The 17,427-nt window shown below is 43.9% G+C and overlaps 2 protein-coding genes across 3 annotated transcripts; one reads left to right on the top strand and one right to left on the bottom strand.

Moving 5' to 3' along the window:
• The first annotated feature begins 80 nt into the window (after positions 1-80).
• Positions 81-2,989, top strand: rnls (renalase, FAD-dependent amine oxidase). 2 transcript variants are annotated; one of them, XM_047608410.1, is made up of 7 exons: positions 81-320; positions 712-817; positions 1,288-1,430; positions 1,538-1,696; positions 2,212-2,385; positions 2,469-2,644; positions 2,728-2,989. In XM_047608410.1, exons 1-7 carry the CDS (start codon positions 203-205, stop codon positions 2,881-2,883), a joined length of 1,032 nt encoding a protein of 343 aa, XP_047464366.1. In that variant the 5' UTR covers positions 81-202; the 3' UTR covers positions 2,884-2,989. The 2 variants fall into 2 exon arrangements, with proteins under 2 accessions (XP_047464366.1, XP_047464367.1); XM_047608411.1 differs by having other exon boundaries at positions 169-320; positions 690-817.
• Positions 2,990-3,322: 333 nt separating this feature from the next.
• Positions 3,323-16,666, bottom strand: ptenb (phosphatase and tensin homolog B). Its single transcript, XM_047608409.1, has 9 exons — positions 15,924-16,666; positions 14,787-14,871; positions 13,402-13,446; positions 13,253-13,296; positions 12,280-12,518; positions 11,442-11,583; positions 11,186-11,352; positions 10,266-10,535; positions 3,323-8,948 (listed from the first exon to the last, which is right to left on the bottom strand). The coding sequence occupies exons 1-9, from the start codon at positions 16,000-16,002 to the stop codon at positions 8,760-8,762; spliced, it is 1,260 nt and encodes a 419-aa protein (XP_047464365.1). The 5' UTR covers positions 16,003-16,666; the 3' UTR covers positions 3,323-8,759.
• Between the last annotated feature and the right edge of the window lie 761 nt (positions 16,667-17,427).

Raw genomic sequence — 17,427 nt, 5'->3', positions numbered from 1 at the left:
TATTATTAGAAAACTGTACCCGGAAGTGCACGTTTATCCGTTTCCTGTAACCTCGGGATAGTTTTTTGTCGTCCACCTGTATTTTTCCATTTTATAACACGGGAGGCGTGTTTGACTTCTGCTCCTCCACCGGACCGGGACCAGGACTGGGACCGTCTAGAACCGGTGTGTGTGTCCGACCCGAACCCGGTTCCGTGCTAAAATGTCCCGGGTATTGATAGTGGGAGCGGGCCTGACGGGGAGCTTGTGCGCATGTCTGCTGAGGAGAGAACTGCAGAATAAAGTTCAGATAGTGGTGTGGGACAAAGCCCGGGGAGTAGGTGAGTTACGACCAGAACTCCATTCTCAAATCTTGCAATTTAACGTTCCCGTTCATATAAAACCACACGCACCCACTCCACCACTGAAACAAGGACGAGTTTCAAATAAGAATATTCTGCTCTTCAATTCGGCTCGATTTTAATCTAGTTTTTTTTCATACGAACTGCAGACAGAGCTGGAAAATGTATTAAATCATCCGTCATTCCTTCCTTCCATCCCCCTTCTATCCTTTCTTCCTTTCATTCCTCCCTTTCCTTCAGGACTTCCTTCCAAGAACCCCTAACATCCTTCCTTCTTTCTTTAAATGTGATTTTGATGTTGTGATTAAAACATTTTTTAAATGGAGTTTGGTGTGTGTCCACTAACAGAGATTTGATGTGAATGTCTCAGGAGGCAGGATGTCCACCAGTCGTTCCCCCGATGCCTCGTCTCACTCAGCTGATCTGGGAGCTCAGTACATCACGGCCACGCCCACCTACGCCCGGTCCCACCACAGGTACGACTCACCTGTGCGTGTGTCTGTTTTGTAGTTTCTTCATCTCACCTGTGCGTATGTCTGTGTTTTGTAGTTTCTTCATCTCACCTGTGTGTGTGTGTGTTTTGTAGTTTCTTCATCTCACCTGTGTGTGTGTGTGTGTGTTTTGTAGTTTCTTCATCTCACCTGTGTGTGTGTGTGTTTTGTAGTTTCTTCATCTCACCTGTGTGTGTGTGTGTGTTTTGTAGTTTCTTCATCTCACCTGCGTGTGTGTTTTGTAGTTTCTTCATCTCACCTGTGCGTGTGTGTTTTGTAGTTTCTTCATCTCACCTGTGTGTGTGTGTGTGTTTTGTAGTTTCTTCATCTCACCTGTGTGTGTGTGTGTGTTTTGTAGTTTCTTCATCTCACCTGTGTGTGTGTTTTGTAGTTTCTTCATCTCACCTGTGTCTGTGTTTTGTAGTTTCTTCATCTCACCTGTGTGTGTTTTGTAGTTTTTACTCAGAGCTCTTGTCTGCCGGCATCCTGCAGCCTCTCGACTGTCCAATCGAAGGTCTAAAACACAAGGAGGACAGCGAGAACTATGTGACTCCACTGGGAGTGTCCAGTCTGGTCAAACACTTCCTGTCTCAGTCAGGTGAAGGACTACCTGAAAATCAGGCTCCGCCTCCTTCAGGCTGACCTAAACTTCCTTCCCTTCCTTCTCTCCAGTCTTTGACAAACGTTGTCGTCTCTGTTTCTCAGGAGCTGATTTGCAGCTGGAGCATCACATGACGGGTTTGTACCGAAGAGGTGCATCGTGGGTGGTGGAGAGAAAGGAGGGAGGCAGCGAGACGTTTGACGCCGTCGTCCTGACGATGCCGGTCCCTCAGATCCTGCAGTTACAAGGAGACCTGGGACAATGTGAGACACTTTGACCCCGTCCACACCATTAATATTTCGTCTCTTGAGTCCTTCCTTTATTCTTTCTTTTGTTCCTTTTATTCCTTCTTCATTATTTTCTTTCTTTGTTTAATTAATTCCACCACTAGTAGAAATGATCACCTGAATAGACTGAGTCAGTAGCGTTGTTCCACCACTTGGGGGCAGCAGCAGCCAGGAGGAGAGAAACCGTCTCCTTAAAAACATTTATTCACTTTATTTATTCTACAGAGTCACTTCATCATTCATCCGTTTAGACAAATAAATACAAGTCTGAACCTCAGAGTGAAAAGATGTGTGTGTCTAAGTCGTTTTGTCCTCACAGAGATATGAGTGTGTGTCTCTAGATGATGATGTCACCGTCAGCTCTTCTGATTGGCTGACGGGGGACACCACCCACCTCCCATGTGGGTTATTATTAGCTGTGTGTGTTATACAGGTAATAATAACACAGTGACATCTTCCTCCCCCTCTCCTGTCTGTCCTCCGTCCCTCAGTGCTGTCCGTCCAACAGAGACATCAGTTGGACACCGTCCTCTACTCGTCTCGTTTTGCCGTTGCTCTCTTCTATTCTCCAGACGTCGTCTTCAGTTTTTCATGGGCGGCGAAGTACGTCAACGACAGCCGCTGCATCCGCTACATCGCCGTGGACAACAGGAAGAGACACGCAGGTGTGTCCTCCGGTCCATCCTCCGGTCCGTCCTCCAGTCAGACCCTGTCTCAGTTCACCTGTCTGTCCTCTGTCTCTGTTCAGACGCCCCCGGTGTTGGTCCGTCCCTCGTCGTCCACACCAGCGTCCCGTTCGGCCTGGAGCACCTGGAGCGGGACAAGGAGGACGTCCAACCTCTCGTCCTCCAGGAGCTGGACAGGCTACTTCCTGGTCTTCCTCAGCCAATCAGCATCAAGTTCCAGAAGTGGAGGTACTCTCAGGTGAGTCCAGCTCCACCTGAGCCTAAATCCACCTAATGAAACCCCGTTCAGTGTTTAAGTTCCCCCCCGTCCCCGTCACACAGGTGCAGACATCGGTTCCAGACTGTCCAGGTCACATGACCGTCCTCCAGCAGCCGCTGCTCGTCTTCGGCGGAGACGCCTTCAGCCATTCCAACTTTGATGGCTGCGTGGAGTCTGCTCTGAGCGTGCTCAGTGCGCTGAAGGCCTCGCTGGGATAACGAAGAGTCACTAACGAAGCGTCGTTAACACTTTCTAATTGATTCATTCAATTAAATTACATTTTCTTTCATCCTTGAATAAATTTAAAAGCTTTTGTGGATCAAACATCAGAAGTTTCTGATTTAATCGGAACCAGTGGAAGACACCTGTCCTCCAGTCTGTCCCATCTTTGTCCTCCCACGTGTCCATTAATCTGTCCTTCGTCTCTGTTATTTTAAACTAAAGCTGAAAACAGAGAGACTGGATTTAGGGTCAGGCTGTCTGTACCTAATGAAGTGGTCAGTGTAAAGAATGCATGAACAAACTGAAGTCTTAAAACATGGGCGGACCGGCTCTGTCTACAGCGCCTCCATCAGGCCACCATGAGACCGTGCAGTCGTCTCAGTTTAACTAAACAATCAGTCCACAAGTGCGTTAAATGATCCCACGACCAACAGGAACTGTTTATAAATAGTTTATTCACCTTTACAGTGTCTGTATTTCATTATAAAACAAGGAGGGAAAGAGTAAAAGAACTGGGGGAGGGCATATGGGGAGGGGGGGCTGACATGTTTCCATGGTGGTGACGTTTTCTTTTTATTTGTTCACGGAGTGGAAACCGAATGAAAGCCTGATAAAATAAAAACTAGTTTCTGCATCTAAAACTGAGACCAAAGGAGTCGAGTACAAAAACCAGCAACAGGAAGGTAACTCTGCATAAACCCCGCCCACAAGCGGGTGTCGTCCAATCACAGCTTAGCAACAGTATCGCTGATGTTTGCATGTCCAGCTACGTTTTAACTGACATTACCTCCCAAGAACAGGAAGCTGAGTCTATGCTAACGTTAGCATCAGTGTGTCCTTAGCAGAGATGAAGGGCCAAACAACGTTAGTGTTTTTGTGAGGATGGATGTTGGTTGGATGTTGTTGGATGTGTGGTTGAGTATTGGTTGGATGTGTGGTTGGATGTTAGTTCATGCTAACATTAGCATCTGTGTCCTTAGTAGAGATGAAGAGCTAAATGACGTTAGTGTTAGCTTTAAATAGCCACGAGATAATGTTTTTTTTTGTTTTTTTTAACCTTTACACAGTTTTAAAACAGCATTAAATTGCTAACGCGTAGCTGCTAACGTTTTCCAGATGTTCTGATTAAATGTTGTCTTCCAGATGTGGTTGGTGTACACGACTCTGACAAACAACGACTGAGCAGCAGAAAACTGTTGTTGTTCAAGTGAAGGTGCGATCGCAACACGTCTCCGTCCGACCAATCTGCCTCGCGTCCACAACAAGAAAAAGCTACAAAAAAAACGACAGTTTGAAAGAATAAAACGCTGATACGTTGGGTTATAAAAAAAAAAAAAAAAAAATCCATTATTCTGGTGAAGAAGAACAGATTTGTTGGACGGAGGAGTGATGCGCTTGCACCTCGAGGCCAAAAGAAGAAAGAACGACTCCAAAACTGACAAAACAAAACTGAGCAAATGTTAAAAATTACAAAAATAAAAGAGTCCGAGCTTCATTTTGGCAGGTTTGGTGATGAAATGTAAACAGAAGAGAGCTGAAGAAGCACTGTTTGGTCGGGAGGAACCGACGGTGAAGCTTTTCCGGCTGGAGGAACCACGGGAGTTTGAGAGGATTCCTTCCTCTGGCTGGGAAACTGTTGACGGTTTAAAAGTGATTCAGAGCGTGGGGCATAAAGTTCAGGGCTCCTTTACATCGGATCCCTGCAGGAACCCAAGAAACTTAGTCAAGAGTCGGCTCTTCCTGGTTCCGTTCAAGTGTTTTCAGATGGATTTGACACTTGATCGGGGACTTGTTGTCAACAACCAACAGCTATAACACGGCCAACAAAATAAGAAACCGTCAAGAGATGAGGACGAGCACCTACCGGGCCTCAAACCTGAAACCTGAAACTCGTTGAGGACGGACCAGCACGTCACCAGGAAGCACCACAACAGTCTTGATGCATCTGCATTTGTTTTGTGATAAAAAGGTAATAAAATAAAAAGTCAGATTTAGAGTTAAGTTTGGCTGTAGGTTCCTCGATGTAAGTCTGGTCATTTTGGGATCGTGGCCCCGTGGAACCACCCTTACAATCCGAATCTAAGCCTCAAAGAAGGTTGAGAATAACCTGAATAGTGGAGATTCTTTTATCAAAGAGGTAAAGTCACGTCTACACCTTTTAAACAACATCTGCCAGATGACACCTCTGAAGAATACATTTAAAAAATCCTACCTATTCCTTTTTGTCTTGATAAAAGAGTCGCCACTATCACTCGAACTGGTCCAGATTGTTGCAGTTTTGTGGTACGTGCCTCTACATGCTGGTCGCGTCTGAAACGAGTTGGCGACAGGACGTGAGGGAAGGTCTGACAGCACCTAACAGGACTCGAGACATGAAGAGTTTCTATAAAACGAATTAGATTAAGCACTGGACGAACGCTCGCTGCTGGTAGAGAGCACCACGAGTAGGCGACAGGGCTGACACCGGCCCTGGCTAGCTTAGCACCTAAAACTCAACACGACGCACCAGCTTCCTGTTAGCGTGAGGCTACTTTAGTCGAGTCTGAGTGCTACTCAAGGTTGTGATCACACAGGACGCAAATCCGCACCTTATTCAAACTTTTCAGAGACGGTATTTGTCTCGGGATCTCTTTCCGTACAAGAAGAAGGAATTTCTTTCTCAATCTTAAATAAAAAGCTCAGATTTCCAAACCAGGCATGAATGAGGCCAACATGTCTGTGAAGGTTCGCAAGTCATCCAGGTCATGGTTTATCCAAAAGGTGTTGAAAAAAAAAAAAGGCAATTGAACTTGTAGAGTTTAGAGAAGTCGTTTCATCCGAGTAGCTTCTTCGGTTCTAAGGGACCGGAGGGAGGTTGAGGTTTAAAAAGGGAACTTTCAGAAACTTGCCTGACTCTTTTCTGCCAGAAGGTGATGCAGCTAATTCAAGCAAGTTTCTGATGGGGTTTTACCCACAGAGAGTCCTATTTAAACCCATTTGAATGAGGCCAACACCACGTTAAACTAGTTTGAGATGTTTGTAGCAATTCAGAGGTCTGAATCCAGGGTACCACTTCCAGGAATGACTCTCGCTGGTAGCTCTGCAAGGAATCAGACCACTGGATTAAGTATTTGCCAATGGTTCCTGGTCATCTTCACCACGGCTTCAGGTTGGGGTTGGGGAAACAGGAATATCGTGAGAGCAACTAAACATCCTTGATATTATCACCACTGACTTTTCTGCATCCTATCATGTCTCGGCGACTCCTTGAGTTTTGACTCATCTTAATTTCCGAACGGAATCTCATTTTCGGGGTGCCTCCTGTGTGATCAGACTCTTGACATGGCGACAGGTTTGACAACAGGGACTTTAAGACTCAATCCAGGATCTTAAAACCGCACCTACCACGATCAACAGCAACAACAGAGCCCATGACAGGTAGTAGCACCAAATGTTAGGACGGAAATCAGGCATCGGGACTAAAATGTCTACTCACGCACCAGTCTGGTAGATGGTCCTTTAAATGATCAGTAGAGATGCTCCGATCAATGTGACACATATTCAAGAGGGGTATCTAGATTAGACCAGTAATAGCACAGCCTGGTTTAAACTGCCTTACTCGGACGGCCGATGCTCTACTCCATTAACAAAAAGCTGATTGGAACATCTCTAACATTTTTTTGCCGTGAAGACCAGACGGAATAGCCTCGAACCTGCGGTGATGCTAACGTGATCCTCAAACCATCATCCTTGGTATTAAAGGTACAGTTTGCAAGAATGTCAAGTGCTTAAACATCTCCAAGAAGTAGTTGTGAGTAAAACGATTAATAGTCTATGGACAGAGTAATGATTATAGAGCATCGCCCTCTTTGAAATCAGAAGGAAGTCAGAAACCAAAGACCCACAGAGGCCGGTCCTTGTGAGCGTAAGGACCAGATGTGGTCATCAAATCACGTCTGGGAGCTTGGAACAACGTTTCTCAACCTTTTTCTTGTGGACCTCTCTTGACCCAGATGTCAACCAAAATTCAGATTTCCATTTGCAAGAGGCTCTAAAAGGATGTTTTATTTTTCACCAAATATCCATAAAACTGTTGGGTACTGGCCTCAAGGTTGGGAAACTCCAAGCTCATCCCTCACAAAGGCAGCTTTAAATGAAAGGACTGCATCTTTCAACTAGACAGAAACCAGCACAACATCAGCCAAATGGGTTTTTGGATGGGCCGCCCAGGAGTATTTACAAGGCCAACGAGATTCAGTGAAGTGTCCTTTATAAAGTGCAACCTGCCCAGCGTCCCAGGCACATGAAAACCAAACGCTCTGGAGTCAGTGATTTCTGCTTCAGTCTGTGTCGAGGGCGTTAGCCTACATAGGTGAATAGCTTAAAAGCAAACCTGGCAGAAGGAATGGTTATACTGTGTGTAGCTTGTTTGTTGTTTAGCTTAATGATGGATATAAGTCCAGAGTACAACAAAAAAATATGTTTCCTGTAACTGTAGAAGCTGATTGAAGGGCTGAAGACAATCCTTCTGTGCAAAACCGGACAGGACAAAGAGAGAGAGACGGACAGAAAAGCAGTAATAGCATTTGTTCACAGGAAGCTTGTACGGTAGGTTTTCAGCAGTAGATGATTGACAGAAATCTGCAGTAGATTGTGAAAGTTTCTCATCGTCGTTATCGCATTCATACAACAGGTTGTCCGTTCTCTTTGTGTGCTGCTTTTTAAGTCCCAAACCAAAACCAGTCCAGCTAGGACGAGTCCAAACTGGGTCTAGACAGGTGAAACAAATGAGATGGTTTCAGAGGTCCAACGGTTCTTTGGTGAGGAGTGATCTTGTTTTGAGATATAAGGGGGGAAAAAGTGAGAGAAACTTAACCATCAATTTATGTTTTTCTGTGGGTGGAGTCCACATGAAACTCACAGGAGTCTGCTAATGACCAGATTTCTGTTACTAAACATCTTGAAATGGCTCAGATGGATTGATCCACTTTTTTTTTTTTAGTCAGTAGGATTTTTGAAGACGAGAGTTCTGATTCATGAAACCTAAATTAAACGGTGTGGTCTTTTCAAACCAATCCCAACCACACAGTGTGAAGTCCAGTCTTTGTTTTAAATGCTGAAATGTGATTAAGTTTAATTCAGATGACGCCAACAAATCAGCTATTAAGCCAAACTTCAATTGAATCAGATTGGACATCAAGCGTGATCAGTTTAAAAGATGATTAATCGTGTGGGTTTGAGCTGGAAACGTTGGACTTTAGCGCACAAAGAGAAGAGTCAACGGTACAGATTCACAAAACCGAAGTGGGCAGAGATGAAAATCAAGATTGGTCTGCATAAAGTTTCCTAAAAACCTGTCAGGAAAGAAGAAAGTAAAGGAAGGAAAGGAAATGTGGGGGATCGAGAGGATTTCTCCAACAAACATCTTGGTGTAGTCACTAAAGAAGTCTACTTGTCTTTCAGTTTGTTTATATTCAAGTTTTACTCCTTTAAACTTTTATATCTCCTGCCTCTCCATTCATCTGTCTTATTGTCCGTTCGCCATTCATTCCCCTGGCCCCAGCCCCCCCCCCCAACACATTTACACCCCCCCCTTCCCCTCCCCTTACCTCCAAACCGCCAGGTCATGTGATTGTCCAGCTGTGCACTGAGAAGAAGACTGGGGAGTGGTGGGAGTGGGGAGGGGGGTTTGATTTCTGATCAGAGCTCTTTGAATCCAGAGTCCCACGGATCAGTTCTGGTCCATCGGTTATATTCCCCCATTAGATAACCACCACACGAGTCTTGGTTTGAGGGTCATGAGTGTGTTTACATACTATGTATATATAGTATAGCCGTGTGTGTGTGTGTGTGTGTGTGTGTGTGTGTGTGTGTTTGTTTGTTTTTGTGTGTGTCAGACTTTTGTGATCTGATTGTGGTGGTCCTCTTCGAAGGGCTCGTTCTCAGGGTCCGAGTCCGTCGTGTCGGAGTAGCGGTAGTGATCCGGTTCGTTGTCGCTGACGTCTGGCGTGACCGAGGCCGACGTGCTGCTGGCGTCGCAGTTCGCTCCTTCCTCCACCGTCTTAGTGAAATACAGCTTCACCTGGAACCAAAGTTCACATTCAGAAACCTCTCAGGGAAAACTAAAGGCAACAGCGACATAAGACCGGGCGGAAAAGCTCAGCTGTAAACCAACCGGGAAATACATGTAGAAAATAATTGAAAGTCACAAAGCTGGTAATGGGTAGTGACACATTATATATTAAACACACTATAAACCAGGGGGGTCAATCTCATTCAGCCCAGTTTGATTTCAAGTGGACTTCACCAGCAGGAAACAGTATAATAACCTGCAAGTAACGACAACTCCAGATTATTTCCGTTTGTTTCAGTGCAAAGAAGAACAAGTAAATCAGGAGCATTTAGAAGTAAAATCTGTGTAATTTGGGCTCATGTCTAGTTCTGGGTGGCAGCGCTGCGTTCTCTCCACTTCTCTGAATAAATAATAATAATTCATCCCACCATAGGCCAGATTAGAGCCTGTGGTCGTCACTTCTGGCCACATATCTGACACCTGTCGTACACACATTCAGGTGCAAAAGGAAAGTAGCCACGTTTCCATTACAGTTTTTCAAAATAAAAGAGATATTTTTGAGATTCGTATGCGTTTCCATTCATAAATGTTTTGAGAATGAGCTGTAACTCCGGTAAAGTCTCGTCTGGTGACATCCCATAATTCTCGTCACTTTCTCACACTGGTCACATGACTGGTGATGGGGAAATGCCAAAACCAAGTTTTTCCATTGCACTTTTGAGATAAATGTTTATACTGACACGCCTGAAAAGTAAGTGAAAGCTTTAGATATTTGAGAGGTTTTTAGAACTGGAGGCGTTTCCATCACCAGTTTTTCTAGGGGGAATAGAAACGCAGCAATTGAGGCGTCCACCTTCAGTCCACAGTGAATGTCCAGGTGATTTTTATGGAGTGATGTATGTATAGGAACATGACTTACGTCCATTTACCTCCTCATTGGCTTATTGTTGGTGGAACTCACAGTTAGACCCGTGTAGTTCTTTAGGAAATTTAATTATTATTTAAAAAAACTACAGAGAAACAGAAATACAAATGAGACGTGGAAGTGGAGTCGAGAGTTCAGCCTGGTTTGGAATGACAATAAATGTTATTTTGAAATTAATTCCGGGTCTTTGATTTTCCTTGTTTTCGTACTTGGTGTAGGTTGTAAATCTAACCTTTTAATGGTTTTAACAATAGTCTTAAATTTCACTAGTTCTGACCTGCAGGAACCCTGTGAATAATAAGGAAGGAAGGAGGGAAGGAAGGAAGGAAGGTATCCCTGTTGTTAGTGAAATGTCTCTTTATTCTGATAAAATGAAGCTGAAACCAGGAGGCAGGTTGTACCTTGAAGTTTGGGGAGAAGTTCTTGTTGGCCTTGTCCTTATTGGCCTTGTCTAGGTCGTTCTTGGTCAGGGTGAGCACCAGGTAGTCCCTGTCGTTGGTTTCACCTCCCGTCATCATCATGGTCGTCGTCGTCGTCATCATCGCCAGGTTCTGCTGCGTCCTGTCGGCCGGTTCCCGAAGCGTCCCGGCACTACCGTTCTCCAACTTATCAGGGATCTCCTCCGGCCCAGGTATGAAATAGGTGTTCACCCAAAAGTGAAACATTTTTTCCTGGAGGAAAAAAAAGAGGTTGAGGAGACTGGTTCAGGACTTATAGACAGATAGATAATCCTTTAATCTATCCCACATCCTGGAGGACGAATGTCTCTTTTTCTTGATCTACACCTCTGATCAAAGAACGTAAACACCTCTGATGTGGAAAGATTCAGACTCCTGTCCTCATCTAAAGTTCAGCTCACAACAGGTTTGAAGGCAGTTTGATGAAATTTGCTTTTTCTCCAGGTAAACATTCATCATAAAACAGAAGACTTTGGAATGAGATCAGAGACGAAGAAGTGGAACCAGTACGAGTTCCCCTCTCCACACTACATTAACTCATTAAAACAGAAAGATTCATTGGACTGAGTCCGGTCGACTCTAGAAGAAGACTAGGACAGACTTTAGGAAGCTACAGGGGACCAACTATAGGGCATCTAACGTCAGAGAGGGACGTTAGAACCACTGAGACCATAGACTGAAAGGACTGAAAGTTGTAATGAAGGAACCCGACACATTTTACCCAAAACGAACACAATGTCCTAACTAACCCGAGATGAGTGGAGTTCTCTGGAAACCATGAAGACGAAAACCGAGAGCCCTTATTCAAGAGGAGGTACCAAAGAAGAAGAACCTACACGGTCAACGAGGTTTTGCCTCCTCACCTTTTTCATCATCTTGTTTTGCTTGTGGAAGAACTCCACCTTGATGTCTCCGCAGACAGGAAGCGGCTGCGGGAACTCGAACAGCATCAGTTTATCTTCCCGCCGAGTGTTGCCGGGGTTAGAGGTGTGAATCTTCACCTTCAGCTGGTACACGACAAACTGGGGGTCTGGACGGGAAGAGAGTTCTCTCTTAGAGTTTCTTAGAGGATGCAGAGTTCATCCGTTTGAAAGACGTTACAAATGGACTGGGACTTACTGCAGGTGCCTGCGGTGAACATGGGTATGGTTTCAAACAGCATCTTGTGGAAGAGCAGGGCCACGGGTTTGTACTGCAGCTTGTTCCTCAGCAGGAAGTTGTAGTAGACGACGTAACGCCGCTGACTGGGGATGGTCACGCCCTAGAAGAAACACAGCAGAACAAGTTATAGCCAGAGAAGAACAAGATGAACAACTAGAAGAACCAGGAGAAGAAGAAGTAGAAGAACATAACCAGTAGAAAAAGAAGAAGAAGAAGAAATGGAACCAGGAGAAGAATCAGAAGAAGAAAAAACTGAGGGTGAAGAAGAAATAGAACCACAAGAACAACAAAGGCAGAAGAGAAACCAGGAGAAGAAGAACCAGAAGAAATAGAAGAAGTAGTAGCAGGTGAAGATGAAGAAAAGGAAGCATGAGAAAAACAAGAAAAAAGGAAGAATAGAAGGAAGGAGAAGAATCAGAATAAGAAGAACCAGACGGCAATGAAGAAGAAGAAACGGGACCACAAGAAACTAGGAGAAGTGAAACCACAAGGTGAAGAACAACAACAACAACAACAAGCACAAGGAGAAGAGGTATCAGAAAACCACAAGAAGAAGAAAGGAAGAAGAGAAACTAGTAGAAGAGGAATCGATAAAAAGAAGAACAAACAAGAGGAACCAGAAGAAGAATAACAACAACAACAACAACAAGTAGAAGAAGAACCAAGAGAAAGTAGCAGAAGAGGAATCTGAAAAAGAAGATGAAGCAGAAGAAGAGGAGAATCTGTGGTGGTGTGTAATGGCCTCCAGCTTTCCACCGCCACGTAGTGGTCGCGTTGTGTAAATGCCGGTGGTTACCTTCTTGTCTCGGGTGCGGACTTCGCCGTAGAAGTCCAGCGCCTCCTGAGCTTCCCTGAACTTGCCCCGGTGCAGCAGGTAGGCGCAGATCATGACCCCGGTGCGTCCTTTCCCGGCCTTGCAGTGGATGGCCGCCACATGCTGCTCGTCCTCGCTCAGCCACTGGTCCAGGTCCTCGCAGAACGGCTTTATCAGCTCCAGCTGGGGCGGGTTGTGGTCTTCAAACGGATACTGAGCCACTGAGGAAGAAAGAGACGCAGAGGGTTAGGGGGTTAGGAACCAGAACAACAACAACCAGTAGAAGAAGAAGAAGAAAAAGAAGGAGGGGCACAAGAAGAACAAGAAAAGAGAAGAAGTAGAGACGGAAAGTGAAGAAGAAATAGAAGCACGAGAACATGAACAAGAAAGGAAAAAGAGGAACCACAAGAAGAAGAAATAGAAGAAGAAGAAGAAGAAGAAAGGAAGAAGAGAACCCAGGATAGGTGGAGGAAGAAGACCAGCACCACCAGAAGATAAAGAAACAGAAGAAGAAATACAACCACAAGAACAATAAGAAAGGAAAAATAGAAACTATGAGAAGTGGAACCAGAAGAAGAAGAAAGGAAGAAGAAAGAGAGGAACTAGAAAAGAACAACCAGTGGGAGAATATGCAGTAGAAGAAATAGAACCACAAGGAAAAACGTCTCAGCGATAGACTGTAAGTAAAGTGGACGCCATGGAAAGCTCCTCTAAAGTTTGCGGTTCTCCCCCTGGTGGCTGGAGGCCGCAGTACAGGTAATACCTAAGCCCCGCCCATTCCATGTCGAGGGAGGAGGGGCCTGATGTATGTTCAAGAACTTGTTTTTTTTCCTGAGAAGTTTAGTTATTTGACCATAAAAACAGGACATGACACCGTGATGACTGACAGTTGCTGTTGACAACCGTGGCAGACATGTTTTTTTTAGGATTGTAACAGAGTCGTTGAGCTTTTCACCTTGACAGTTGAACTTCGAAGCGTCGTAATGTCGTTCTGCACACCTGTGGGCAGAGAGGGCGACAAATTTAAATTTAAGTTTAAGTTCCTCCTGTTCACTCAACAAACGTAGACTGGGACAAGTTGAAGAAGAACCAGCCACGACTTACAGGTTGTAGATCTTGTAGTGATTCTTGTGCTTTGAATCTAAAAATCTGGGAGAAAAGCAGAAAACAAAGTAGCTTTTCAGTGTAAATGAAGAATGAAGCAGATACAATGATTAACGAGGCTCATAGTGCGAACATATGGAACCACTGACTAAAGAACATTTAAATAATAATTTTCCTCATACTGAACGTTATCGAAGCAACTTGAAGCAACCGTGTGTCTATTTGCCTCCTGTGATTGGAAATCATATCATCTAATATATATTTTTCTCTTCGTCAGCAGCGCAATGAAAGGAGAAATGAGTATGTGCATGTTATTAGTTAAGAGCATAGTCTTAGTTTCAGTTTGGGGGCAATATTCAGCCCAATTTGACCTCAAGTGGTTCGGACCAGTAACACAACAGAAAAATAAACTATGAATAACGACAAGTCTGGAGTTTTTTCCATTTGTTTTAGTGCGAAGAATAACAAGTTAATAGGAAGAATGTTTACATTTAATACACTAACCTTTAAAAAAAAAAAAAAAAACTAATTCTCAAGGAAGGAAGGAAGGAAGGAGGAAGGAAGGATGGAAGTGGGCCATCTGAAGTGGGCCGGACCAGTAACACAACAGAATAATAACTTATAAGTAACAATAACTCCAAACATTGGCCATTAGTGCAAAGAAGAACAAGTAACTTAGGAGAACGTTTACATTTAATAAACTATCTTTTTAAAAAAAATGTAATTTCTGCTGTAGCTGCTGCAGGCTATCTAAAAAAAAATATGATGTAAATATCATGACATATAAGGCACTGCCAGGGTCAGAAAGTGAAGCTAGTTTGGAAGAACCACAAAATGCCGCAGTTCTTCTAACGTCCACTAGAGGCACGTTTCCAGCCTCCTACGATAACAGTTCTGATCCCTAGAGATTATTTCACCATTTGTGATTATTTTTTCCCTTAGAACTCACCTGCTTAGATTATTTCAAGGCTAAAAGTGAGCAATGAATAATTAAAAGGGGTGGGGCTGCTTTGATTGACTGGTCATAATAACGTAATGTTAATTAGCTTGGTGTTAATCAAGATGGAGAAAGCCAGAGACACTACACCGAGCTGCAGGTCTGTCTTTTATTTCCAAGAAAAAACCCTAACAAACTGTATAAGAGCGACTGAAAGGATGTGGCCTCTTGTTCTTTACAACGGCGCCACCTGCTGAGTGGAGATCTGTTGTTGTTTCGTAATTAATGAATGTATTTTCTATGAGTCCTAAATCTGGTTCATGGAGGGCGACCAGTGATTCTGATTTTAGCTGCTTCACATAAATAAATTACAGACACTAAACTTTGGAGTGTACTCGGCTTTAAATGAAGCACGGACGAGGTGAAGAAAGAATCTGACAGTTCTTACCGAACAACGTCATCGATGTTGTTTCTATAGACTCCCTCCAGGCGCTCAGCAGGGAAACCCATCGCTATGATGTTCGGATAAATGTCTGAGGGATACGATCAGGACGAAAACACCTGGACACGGGATTTTACCTTCATTCAAAACGTTATGACTAAAGATGAGGAAGAGATTATTTTCCTCATCAGTATCCAGATCTCTTGCTTCATATAAACAACTAGAGAGCATCACTTTACTGAGATAAAGACAAGACAAATCAGTTTACAGCTGCACCAGACATACAAATCTGACAAAACAAAACAACTGCAAATTACTTTTCTGTCATTTGAAACACATAGATAATGAAGCAGCTTCTTGAGACAAGGCCGTTGTTTCCTAAACTTCTTGAATCTTAAAAGTTATTGTACGACCGCGGATCTGAATCAAAGACAGATCCGACCACTGGAGCTTGAGACTATCAACGAAAACTGACACTGTGTTGAGGTTTGAGCTCATGTTTTAGATTCTAGTGTCTTTTTCAAATCAAAATGCTGTCACAGCTTCACACACAAAAATGTTTCCCATGTTGCAGCAATGTACCATGAAATCAACCACCAGCGATCTTTAAATACCCACGTATATGTAATATTCAGGATTAAACTTTGGATGCATCTCTGATTTTAAAACCACCCTGCTTTGTCTTTAAATGAATCTAAATGAAAATATGTTAACCTGTCAGCACCTGCAGCCCATAATAATACTCGTAACATGCTCTAAACGTATCACAGATCTGGGCAACACATGTACCTGCTGCTAAATAAGAAATATCATCAACAAACTTAAGAGAAACATCTGCCAACTTCAACCAGACCCTTTCAAACCTCTCTGAACACAGCGCACCAGACTCCGTGGAGAAAACAGCAAATTTAAGGCCAACTATCCGACATGTCAACACACATGTAGCCAGCTGTTATATACGGTAATTGACGCGGTAAAGATTGATTATCAACAACCTGCGCCCACACGAGGAGCGTGTTCATCCGTTTAACGTGTTAGTTTCGACGTGAGCAGCCAGCCTGCAGGTACACACAGCCTCCTTAAACTGGCAATTTTTTGAACGGAGTTTTGCAAAGCGCTCCGTGCTAGCCCAGTAAAGGATACAGGTGAGGTCCAGGTCGAAGCCGTCCTCCTGGTATCGCCTTTTATTCCTGCTGACTATCCCCTTGACTAAGGCAGCCATTGTTCGTGTCCCCGTCCTCCGATGAGGTGTGTTAGCGGGTAAGAAAGCACCTAAAGGCCGCCTGTGCTTCTCCGTAGCCTCCACTGTCTGGTTGAAGAGGATGGAAGCTAACTGGCTAACTGGAGCGGCTAGCCCGGAGCTAGCCCCTCGATCTCCAGAGGGTCCCGACTTAAAAAAAAAATAATAATGCAGAAAAAATATCCTGATGAGTCACAATAGAGAAAATAAAATAAATCCTGACGGAGGGAAATGGCTCCAATTTTCCGTCCCACTCGGTTGAGTCCCTGCGGGCTCCGGTGTGGCTAGATGCTAGCCGGCCTGGCAGTTGACAGGAAGCCCGGCCGTGGTTGCCGTTTTCTGGGTCAGAACCAGGAGGCCTCGGGGCCTCCTCCTCCCTGCTCCCGCTGCGGGCCCGGGTTTCCAGGTCCCACGCTCGGAGACAAAAAACATCCGCAGGTCGCTTCTCGGTGAAGAGCCGGCCCCCCCTCCCAGCCGTCGGACGGATCCAGTTGGACTGTTCCCGGCCTCGGAGAGCCGTAGATTGGACGCCGTGATTGGACGCACAGAAGCGGAGAGAAAAATCTCTCCAAGAGTCTGAGCAGAGCGACGACTAGACGAGCCCTGCGCATGCGTCAACACTCCCCCAGCGACGACCAGACGAGCACTACGCATGCGTCAACACTCCCTCCCTTTAAAAATAAAGGACTGACCCAAAACACGACAGCTAATTTAATTTAAAATTTAAAATGTCTTTCACTCTTGGATAAGAGCTTCTGTATCTAAATTAAATAGTTTAATCTGACCATGCATCTTGCATTTGGCACTTTAATAATTTTATTTTAACTTCTTCTTTTAATTTATTTGTAGAAATGCAATAAATGCAATTTATGTTTGTCAAAAGGTGAATAAAGCTTGATTTATTCACCATAGTTAACGCTTGATCATGTTATTCATCCCAAACTCTATGCAACTTTACAGCAACTCATCTTTCTGGAACAGATGGCTTTTGCGCATTCACACTACCTTAATTATTCTTATGTATATTCATCTCTATATCTTTTACATTTGTTACGATGCTACTGCTGTACATTTTTGTGTATACTATTTTTATTTTATTTCACTCCAGTTTACTTGATTTTTATTTTATGTTATTTTGTCTGTCTTTTTACTTTCGGTTCTTAAATGGGTTTTTTATGTGCATCTAAGCTGCTGTGACTTAACAATTTCCCTTGTGGATCATTAAAGTCTTTCTTAGTCTAAATAAATTGGTCTGATTTTATTTGATTTGATTTGATTTGACAGTTAACAGGCCTGTTGTTTTTACTGATCTTTTATTGTTTTTCTTTTATCGTGATTAAAGGTTATTCCATTATTATTTGTGTATTTTTATTTGTGTGAACCAATTCAATTTTATATTAAAAATGA

Source organism: Mugil cephalus, chromosome 16 (genome assembly GCF_022458985.1).
Source record: "Mugil cephalus isolate CIBA_MC_2020 chromosome 16, CIBA_Mcephalus_1.1, whole genome shotgun sequence".
In the NCBI taxonomy this organism is placed as follows: Eukaryota; Metazoa; Chordata; class Actinopteri; order Mugiliformes; family Mugilidae; genus Mugil; species Mugil cephalus.
This window is presented reverse-complemented; position numbering and strand designations above follow the sequence as displayed.

Excerpts from the sequence above, each read along its gene's own strand:
- rnls (XM_047608410.1), top strand. The coding sequence starts at position 203 with ATGTCCCGGGTATTGATAGTGGGAGCGGGCCTGACGGGGAGCTTGTGC. Across the intron at positions 818-1,287 it reads TACGCCCGGTCCCACCACAG|TTTTTACTCAGAGCTCTTGT; the intron begins GTACGACTCACC and ends TGTGTTTTGTAG. Across the intron at positions 2,386-2,468 it reads CAACAGGAAGAGACACGCAG|ACGCCCCCGGTGTTGGTCCG; the intron begins GTGTGTCCTCCG and ends GTCTCTGTTCAG.
- ptenb (XM_047608409.1), bottom strand. The coding sequence starts at position 16,002 with ATGGCTGCCTTAGTCAAGGGGATAGTCAGCAGGAATAAAAGGCGATAC. Across the intron at positions 13,447-14,786 it reads AACATCGATGACGTTGTTCG|ATTTTTAGATTCAAAGCACA; the intron begins GTAAGAACTGTC and ends CTTTTCTCCCAG. Across the intron at positions 12,519-13,252 it reads TTCGAAGTTCAACTGTCAAG|TGGCTCAGTATCCGTTTGAA; the intron begins GTGAAAAGCTCA and ends TTTCTTCCTCAG.